Genomic DNA, 8,435 nt, shown 5'->3' with positions numbered 1-8,435 from the left:
TGGCTGCCCCTCCAGAGGGCACAGGTAGTAAACCTTGGTGGTGTCAGCATAGGGTCATTTCTGCTGGAGTGAAGGTTGCATGAGCTGTGGGGTGTGGAAGCCTTCACCTGGATATCAAGGGATGGAGTGGCCCAGACCTTCAGGCACAAGACTGAGGCAGAGGGCTGTTGTGAAAGCCATGCCTAGTGGAGCCAGCGGAGCAGGACAACCCAGGATCCCAGGCAGGTGGAGCTACCGGTGCCTGATTCCAGTCTGGGAGACCTGCAGGAATGCAACTCCAACTCAGGAGAGCTGCACTGCAGGCTGCACCCAGCAAAGCTGTGGGGGCAGAGCATCCTGAAGCCCTGGGGGAAACAATCCCTGTGCCACTATGTTCAGAAGATGGAAAATCCAGTCAAAGGAGATTATTCTTGAGGCTTAAGGTTTAATGCTATTGGTCACATTCAATTTTGGAATTGCTTGAAACTTGTTACTCCTTTCTTCTTTCCTGTTTCTCCTTTCTGGAATGGGAATGTTTATTCTATGCCTCTCCAACCATTGTATTTTGGAAGCACATAACATGTTTGATTTCATAGGTTCACAGCAAGAACAGTTGGACTCAGGATAAATTGTACCTTGAATCTTATCCATATTTGACTCAGATAACATTTAAGTTACACTTTGGACTACAACTTTAAAGTTGATGCTAAAATGAGTTAAGATTATTTGGGGTTATGGGGGAGAAATGCATGTATTTTGTATATGAGAAGGATGTAGATTTTAGAGAACCAGAAGCAGAATAGTTTAATCTGAATTTTTGGGTCTACCTCCAGAATCCGTAGGTTGAAATCTAGTCACCAAGGTGATGGTAATAGCAGGGCAGGGCCATTGAGAGGGGAAGGGAATGCAGGGAGTGGCCTCTTGAATGGAATTGGCATCCTTATAAAAGAGGTCTCCTGGAGCTGTCTTGCCTTTTCCACCATGTGAGGAAACAGCAAGAAGGTTTTACCTATGAAACAAGAGGTGGGTCCTCACCAGACACAGAACCTGCTGATACCTTGATCTTAGCTTTCTAAGCCTTCAGAACCATGAGAAATAGAATTCTAATGTTTGTCAGCAACCCAGTCTATGGCATTTTCTTAGAACAGTCTGAATAGATTAACACCAAGAACCCTACCTAGGTGTGCTCCCAACTTGGAGCACTTCCTCTCCCTGTACTGACTGAGTCCTGCAGGGCGTCCTGGAACTACTGACCACCACTGGAATGATACCATAGGGGTTTCCCCTTTCATGGGGGAACAAAGGCTCTGATCCTCATCAACCACCAGGAGCTGGCTGCGGTGATCTTTACCCTGATGAAAATCCTTGGAGATAAAGACAGTCTGGCTGGGCGCACACTCAACCTGGGTGCTTCCTCTCCCTGGACGGGAGCACTGTGGAGTGGCCAGTTCAGGAGGAGTCAGCTCTCTCTGCTGGATTAGGAGCACATGAGGCCCAAGGCAGGTTCATGTTGGGAACTGCAGCCTCCCTGTGCCCACCCCAGGTCGTGGCACATGGCATGGCTCCGTATCAACCAGAGAAATGAGTGAATAAAAGGCATCTGAGTCCTTGTTGGCCCAATCCTGTCTCTCCTGTTGCCAGAAACATTTCTGGAACCACACCCAAGATTCCCACCCCACATGACCCTTCCATCTCCTCACAGCATCCTCAGGACCTTCCCCAGGGGACAGCACGGGAAGCAGAGGACCCAACACTCGCTGCTGGAACGAGGCCTGGTCCATGAAAGACGAGGCCTGGGACATGAGGTTGACACGATCAGCTGGGAACACACGTCCCTCGAGACTCAGTTGTGTCACTTGAAAGTGGGGATGTGTCAGGACAAGTGACCACAGGGGCCTTTTTACTCTACCCTGCAGGACCCTGTTCCAGGTGACAACTTTCAGAGAGCTCGGGGCATGCTCGAGCTGCCGGGGAGGCAGGCTGCAGGGGGGAGCTTGACTGCACTCTGAGATGCTGGGATCCCGCGTAATGACTCTGACACAGTCTGCACAGAGGCCGTGGCCGGGGGAGAGGAACAGGGACATGTGAGAGTAGGCAGGAGGGCAAGGGACAGAATCACGGTGCCCTCGCATGGCCACACAAGGAGCCTGGAGCCAGCGCTGGGAGGGGTAGAGTCGAGCAGTCCAGAGGGCACTGCTTGTTGGAGAAGGGGCCAGGTGGGGCTGGGGACAAGGTCAGGCCCTGTCAGAAAGATCCTCCCCAGCTGGGCCCTGGCCTTGCTGCTTAGCCTGGCAAACTCTGGTGCTGGAGGCCCTCAGGAGTTCCATTTGCACTGGGGCTGGTTAGACAGAGGGGTGGCTCAGGACGCTGTGTGTGTGGGAGAGAAGAGGGGTGGCCTGGGGTCAGGCAGAGAGGGAGGCTGGTGGCCAGGCTAGGACCCTGGATGCAGAGATGTGATTAGTTGATGGCCCTGAAGGTGAGGAGGGGGAACGTGCTGGGCCTCAATATGAAGCTGTAGACCATCTTTATATCCTCTTGGGTTAATGTCTCCACCTGGAGGTGTTTCAGCACCTAGGATAGAAGCCGGGTTTCCATCTGGCGTGGTCCACAGCCCATAGACATGGTGCAGCCTCCTCAGACCCGCAAAGTTACAGGGATTATGCTGAAGGGGGAGCAGCAGCCTGGGCCCCAACCTGTTTCATTCCTGACCAGCCCCATCTTACAGCCCAGACCCAGAATGTATCCAGCCCAAGTATTGCCCAAGCCCCACTATCCTGTACAGGCTCCACCCAACTTCCCCAGTTCCCACCTGACTCTGTTTAGCAGCAGCCTCACCCAGATGGTACCCTCCTCACCATACCAACTTCTGCCCAGGACCTACACAGCCTCAACCTGGCTCCCAGTAACCCCCCTGCCCAGTCCAGGAAACATGCAGGCCACGCCCACTCCACCGAGGCCACTCCCACATTGCTCAAACCCCGCCCATGCTGCCCAGACCCCGCCCAGGTACCCTTTCCAGCCTCGGCCTGCTCACGTGGTGCAGCAGCAGCAGCATCTCTGCTTCTGCCAGGCGCCGCCCCAGGCACTGGCGCATGCCAAAGCCAAAGGGAACATGGTAGAAGTTCCTGCCGGAGCCCCTGATGTCTAGCCAGCGCTGGGGGTTATAGCGCTCAGGCCTCGGGAACACGGCGGGGTTGCGACCCAGAGAGTAGAGGAACACGCGCACCAATGTCTGCGGACGCAGAGCGGGAATCAGGGAATGATTGGGGAGGGAGGTTCTCAGCTGGAGGGGTGTGGGGCTCACTCACCCCAGCTGGGATGTGGTAGTTCTGAAGCACCAAGTCTGAGCTCACCACTCGCTCCAAAAACAGACCCACAGGGTAGAGCCTGGAGGTGGGGGCATCCACAGAAAGGGTCCTCAGCTGGACGGGGCTTCCCGTGCCCTCTGCAGCCTTCCTACCCAAGACCCCGCTAGAGGTCCCCGGCCCACGGGAAGCCCAGGTCGTGAGGAAGTGCGTCCTGGCACCTGCTGAGCCGGCCAAACCCGCAAAGTTACAGTTACAACCCCTAACCTGAGCAGCCCCAAGCCCAGAAGGACATGCCCCACGTTAATCCCAGGGCATTGAAGAGAGATTCCAGAGGAAGAAGAGCTCCCTGTCCTTGAGGGAGAGGAAGAGCAGGTGCAGGGGGAATGGGCTGCTGGGTGACGCTGCTTATCAGCCCAGCTTCTGTCTGCCACCACCCAGTGGGGCTGCTCTCCAGCAGGGGGCCAGGGCCACAGGGAGGGCTCAGCTAGCACCCACCTCAAGGTCTCCTTGAGGGCCGCCCGCAGCAAGGGCAGCTCGGTGGTTGCCTTCTGGGGATGTTCACTGATGCTGGCGGCGGCGGCTAGGCTCTCCTGGCGCAGGGCCTGCTGCACGTTGGGGTTCCGAGCCAGCTCAAAGAGTGTCATCAGCAAAGGAAACACAGTCTGCAGGAGCCACAGCTGCAGGGTCAGACCTTGCACAGGAGGACTCAGCCCCCGGGACACCCCTCCCAGGACAACCTCCTTGTGAGGGGTGGAGACATCCACACTCTGAGCACGACAGAGCCCTGGGACCCAAGACTTCAAATCCCAGTTCCCATCTAAACCCCTTTCCCTGAGTCCTCCAGAAAAAGGAACCCCCATTCCAACCAAGGCAACCTGCAAATGTGTTTATCACATCACAATCTCAAGGAAGAAATGTGGGGCCCGTAGCCTGGGGATGGGGCACGTGGGTGCCATGTGGCATTGGCAGGCAGTGTCTGGGAACCAGGCTTGGCATCACCCTCTCTAGGTGGGGCTGGTTGCCGGCCTGACCGTGTCCACGCTCCCTGCGGTGAGTTCCATAGAGTTGGCCTTGATGGCATCCGGCGACAGTTCCGCATTCAACAGGAGTTCCGCCACGATGCTGGTGTACTGCTGGGGGCGGCTGAAGGCCAGTTCCTGATAGATTTTCTGGATACAGTTGTCACCTGTCCGGGGAGCGGGAGACAGCCCTCAGACCTTGGTGCTGGGAAGCGTCCTTCAGTGTCTTCCTCCTGCCCAGCCTGCCCCAACACACGAGTCTCCTCGCTCTCACACCAAATTCTCCGAATCGGCCCAGCCCAGCCCCAGACTCACACCGATCTCCCTGTCAAGACTGTGAGGAACCCCCGGCCCCTCCCAGTGGCGTCCATTCCCCGCTGGGTGGTGGAGAGGGAGAAACTGGGCCCCCGTGGTGTCCCTTCCCCATAGCACTGCCTGGGTCCCTGGCCTCACCGTACTGGAAGATGCAGTCCCAGGCCTCAAAGTGCTCCTTCCACACCTTGGGGCTGGTCCAGCGAGACAGGCTCCTGGGCATGAACATGAGCTGGACGGTGGATTTGAACATGACCTCCAGGGCATGGAGGAAGTTCAGGCTGGCAGAGCTGGGGCTGTGACCAACCAGGCCCAGCCGCTCTCCAAAAAGAGCTAAGTTGCTGGCTGCGGGGAGGATGTACTGCTGAGCACAAGGAAACCTCCTGGGGAATCCTCCTGGCTGCCTCCCCCCTACTCCCTCCAGCCCCCCGTCCCCGTCCCTGGCCACTCCAGGGTCTCTGAGGCTGGACCTTCCCTCCTGGCCCACACCTTCTATGGTGTAGTGGAAGATACTGGGCTGGACGTCCAGGGTCAGGCTCCCCCGAGCGTTCTGCAGCACCTTCTTCCTCAGGGCCTGGGAGAAGTCCCTGGCCACCGCATCCACCATCGGGAGGAACCTCTGCACGGCCTTGGGCGACAGCACATCTGGGTTCAGCCGCAATCGATTGAAGCGCCATTCAGGCCCATTCCTACAGAGGCCAGGGCAGAGCTTGTGAGGCCGCCCCAGAAACACACAGGCCCTGACCCGTATCCCATCCTCCTTGTCCCCGAGGGGAATTGACCTGCAGGGAGCTGACTGGGGGCCCTGGTGGAAGCTGCCTGTTTGTGTTCAAGCTGCAGCCTTTTCTCAGAGCAGCCTCCAGGTGCTGGGTAAAGGCCACTCAGGTCTAAGCAGTGGTGAGATGGTAGCTTTTGCCTGCAGGTTCTGATGGGGTAACTGAGGTCATTCCCAGTACCTGGCACCCCGAGTTGGGCACCACCTCACCCATGCAGGTTCTCCCTGTGGTAGGGGGGGAGGGATTTTCCGCAAGAAAGGAACTGACCCGTGTTGTCCAGCTTACCCTCCTCACCCACGCAGTTTCCTGAGGGGAGAGACTCTGGCTGCCCTCTCCTCCCCACCCTTCGCTGCCCTGGGCACAGTGCCTCTGGGGCTGCAGCTCCTGTGAAGTGTCTGCATCTTCTGCAGGGCAGGAACTGAGCTCTGTGCTTCATGCCATCCTCACCCACAGCCCAGAATGCGTTGGGGCTGCATGGATGCCCCCAGGGAATGGTGGGGTAGAATTTCCCCTGTCAGCCAACTTTCTACAAAACTGCTTCATGTCCAGCTGGCTGCTGTCCCGAGTTGACAGTGACGACAGGCAGAAGACGCACATGCACACGTGTGCCCGTGCAAGACCTCAACACACATGTGTGAAGAGACACATGTACACGTGTGCACAGACACTACACCCATGCCGGCACCTGCACATGCACACACAGAGACACCCGTGCACACACCCCACACATCATACGTGCACACACAGACACTTGTGTACGTGCACACACAACACATGTGCATATGCAGGTGCAGAGGAACACACAGCATGTGCACAGATGCAAGACACGCACACACACAGGAGCACTCTCCTTCCTTCTGTTATGCACACACAGCCTCCTGGACCTGCCTTCCTGGGTTCTGACTCCCTCCCAGATGCTGTCTATAGGCCAGCCTCAGTGAAGGTTCCTACCCACAGGCGCCCTTTTACCTAAATCCCGCTATTCCCAAGAGCGTTATCCTCCTGCCGTGGAGTGGGGGCTGTCGCCACTGTGACACCCTCGTCCAGTCCTTCCCCCATCATAATGGCAACGTCCCTGCAGGTGACCCACTCTAAGCACCAGCCTCTCTCTGTCCACCTGACCAGGCGCCACCCTCTCCACGGACCAGGAAACATCCTCCCCAGTGCCATCAAGCGTCCCACCTCATGCCTTGCTTCTGAGAACAAGGGAGCCACCAGCCACCTGCGTCCCCACCTGCCTCCTGCCCAGGGCTGTCCCCATCAAGAAAGTTGGCTGGAACAGCAGGGACTATGAGCGCCCTGAGGCCAGCTGCAGCCCCGGTGAACACCAGGCTCAGCACTCACAGCCTGTGACCTGGGCCAGTAGGAGTCCCCTTCTCAGGATCTCAGTTTTCTGACCTGTGGGAAGGAGAGTCCCCAGACCGCAAGAGAAAGAAGCCACCGAGGTCGGTGCAGAGCGGGTTCTCACTACACAGAAGGGCTCATTGCTCTGCGTTCTCTCCTCTGCAGAGGTGCCCGTGCCCATTTCTCCACCACTGCCCTGCTTCCCCCAGCTGCAGGGTAGACGTGACCCCACGGGATGGCCATCCTCCGGGCTGGGTGCTCACCCTCACAGCCCACCACACATGCCCGGGGTGGATGTGTTTTCAGGTCCTGCCTTTCTTGCCTCCTCTCTGTGCCCAGGCTGCCCACCCTGCTCCCAGCTCTCAGCTCCCGACTTGCCCCTCACAGCAAGAACACGCCACATTTGTGCCCACGATGTTGTCTGTAGGCCACCCAGGGTTCCAGGCTCATCCGGTGTGGGTTCAGGCTGTCCACCTGCTGCAGCTTCTCCACGTCCTCCGGCAGCATCACACACACCATGCCTGCTCCTCCCAAGTCATACCTGTGGGGCCAGGCACAAGGCTTTACCGGACAGGGTCGTGTCCCCCCTGACCCCACTCTGCAGTTCCAATCCAAAGTGTCTCCTGTCCACCCATCCCGCTCGGGGATTAGCAGCTTCACAGCTGAAGCCCTCCTGCTGGCTCCCTGAAACCTCCCAACTTTAGTGCCTCTGAGTCTGCCCTCTCTGCAGCGAGCTGGGGTTTGCTCTGCACCATCCCCTATACTGGCAGAGCCACAGACCAGCACATGCTGCACTCCCTCCCCATCCACCAAAGGATGCAGAGTGCCGGGGCCTGCTGGGAATGGCAGTGCTGTGTGCCCCACAGGGTCCTGGGCAGCAGGGGCAGGGCTCTGGGTGTTCCCAGCGAGGGCCAGGGAGGGCTTTACCTGAAAATGGGCCCCAGTTCCTGGAAGGTCTGGTGCACCTCCAGGTGCAGGTGCTCATAACCCTGCTCCCTCCAGATCTGCAGCAGCCTCAGCCACCTGTTGCCTGGACGCCGGGGCATGGCTTCAAAGGGCAGCACTGTCCTGGGGACCCGGGTGGCTCTGGTGCCCAGTGCCCGTGCCCTTTGTAGGGACAGCCAGGGTGCTGCCATGCACACCTCTGCCTTTGCCCTGAGTGCCATTCCAACGCTCCCTCCACCCTGTTCAGCCCCAGTCCTTTATCTTGCCTGGTGCCCTGCCTTGGAGAGGGATCACGTCATGGGAGAAGTGGCCCTGGACCTGTCTGAGAAACCGAGGGCAGAGGTCAGGGCTGGAGGCGGGGACTGACTGGGGGTGCGTGAGGGTAGACGGAGCGTGGGGGGAGAGGGGTGCGTGAGGGTAGACGGAGCCGGGGGGGGGAGAGGGGAGGAAGGACTCTCCCTCCTTCTCTAGGGCTGAGAGGAGCAAGACGGATGGGGCCTTTATCTTATCCAAGAGCCTTGGATTATTCATTTCCTTGCAAGGTTCATACCAAAAAAACAAGGGAATGAGTTGGCATTAATTGTGTTAAACCACATGTATTTTTTTACTTTTTAAAATTTTTATTTCATTAACTTTTAGTTGACAACGTTACATGCATCTATCCTGTACAACATGATGTTCTGAAATATGTACATTGAAGGGGTGGCCTGCCCCTCCACACCTGTGGGCGTTTCTCGTTAGGTGGAACGAGA

General features: G+C 57.6%; 1 protein-coding gene across 2 annotated transcripts; it reads right to left on the bottom strand.

Annotated features, from left to right (window-relative positions):
• Positions 1 to 407: 407 nt before the first annotated feature.
• LOC105509013 (cytochrome P450 11B1, mitochondrial) lies at positions 408 to 7,925 on the bottom strand. 2 transcript variants are annotated; one of them, XM_011938103.1, is made up of 9 exons: positions 7,666 to 7,925; positions 7,124 to 7,279; positions 5,108 to 5,307; positions 4,760 to 4,963; positions 4,319 to 4,473; positions 3,783 to 3,949; positions 3,288 to 3,366; positions 3,014 to 3,211; positions 408 to 2,550 (listed from the first exon to the last, which is right to left on the bottom strand). In XM_011938103.1, the coding sequence occupies exons 1-9, from the start codon at positions 7,902 to 7,904 to the stop codon at positions 2,437 to 2,439; spliced, it is 1,512 nt and encodes a 503-aa protein (XP_011793493.1). In that variant the 5' UTR covers positions 7,905 to 7,925; the 3' UTR covers positions 408 to 2,436. The 2 variants fall into 2 exon arrangements, with proteins under 2 accessions (XP_011793493.1, XP_011793494.1); XM_011938104.1 differs by lacking the exon at positions 3,014 to 3,211.
• Positions 7,926 to 8,435: the final 510 nt, after the last annotated feature.

The sequence above is a fragment of the Colobus angolensis genome, unplaced genomic scaffold (assembly GCF_000951035.1).
Source record: "Colobus angolensis palliatus isolate OR3802 unplaced genomic scaffold, Cang.pa_1.0 Scaffold17, whole genome shotgun sequence".
NCBI classification, from domain to species: Eukaryota; Metazoa; Chordata; class Mammalia; order Primates; family Cercopithecidae; genus Colobus; species Colobus angolensis.
Note: the sequence above shows the minus strand (reverse complement) of the source record. Positions and strands in the feature narration are given on the sequence as shown.

Excerpts from the sequence above, each read along its gene's own strand:
- LOC105509013 (XM_011938103.1), bottom strand. The coding sequence starts at position 7,904 with ATGGCACTCAGGGCAAAGGCAGAGGTGTGCATGGCAGCACCCTGGCTG. Across the intron at positions 3,367-3,782 it reads GCCCTCAAGGAGACCTTGAG|GCTCTACCCTGTGGGTCTGT; the intron begins GTGGGTGCTAGC and ends CCCCACCTCCAG. Across the intron at positions 2,551-3,013 it reads TGCTGCTGCTGCTGCACCAC|GTGCTGAAACACCTCCAGGT; the intron begins GTGAGCAGGCCG and ends CTTCTATCCTAG.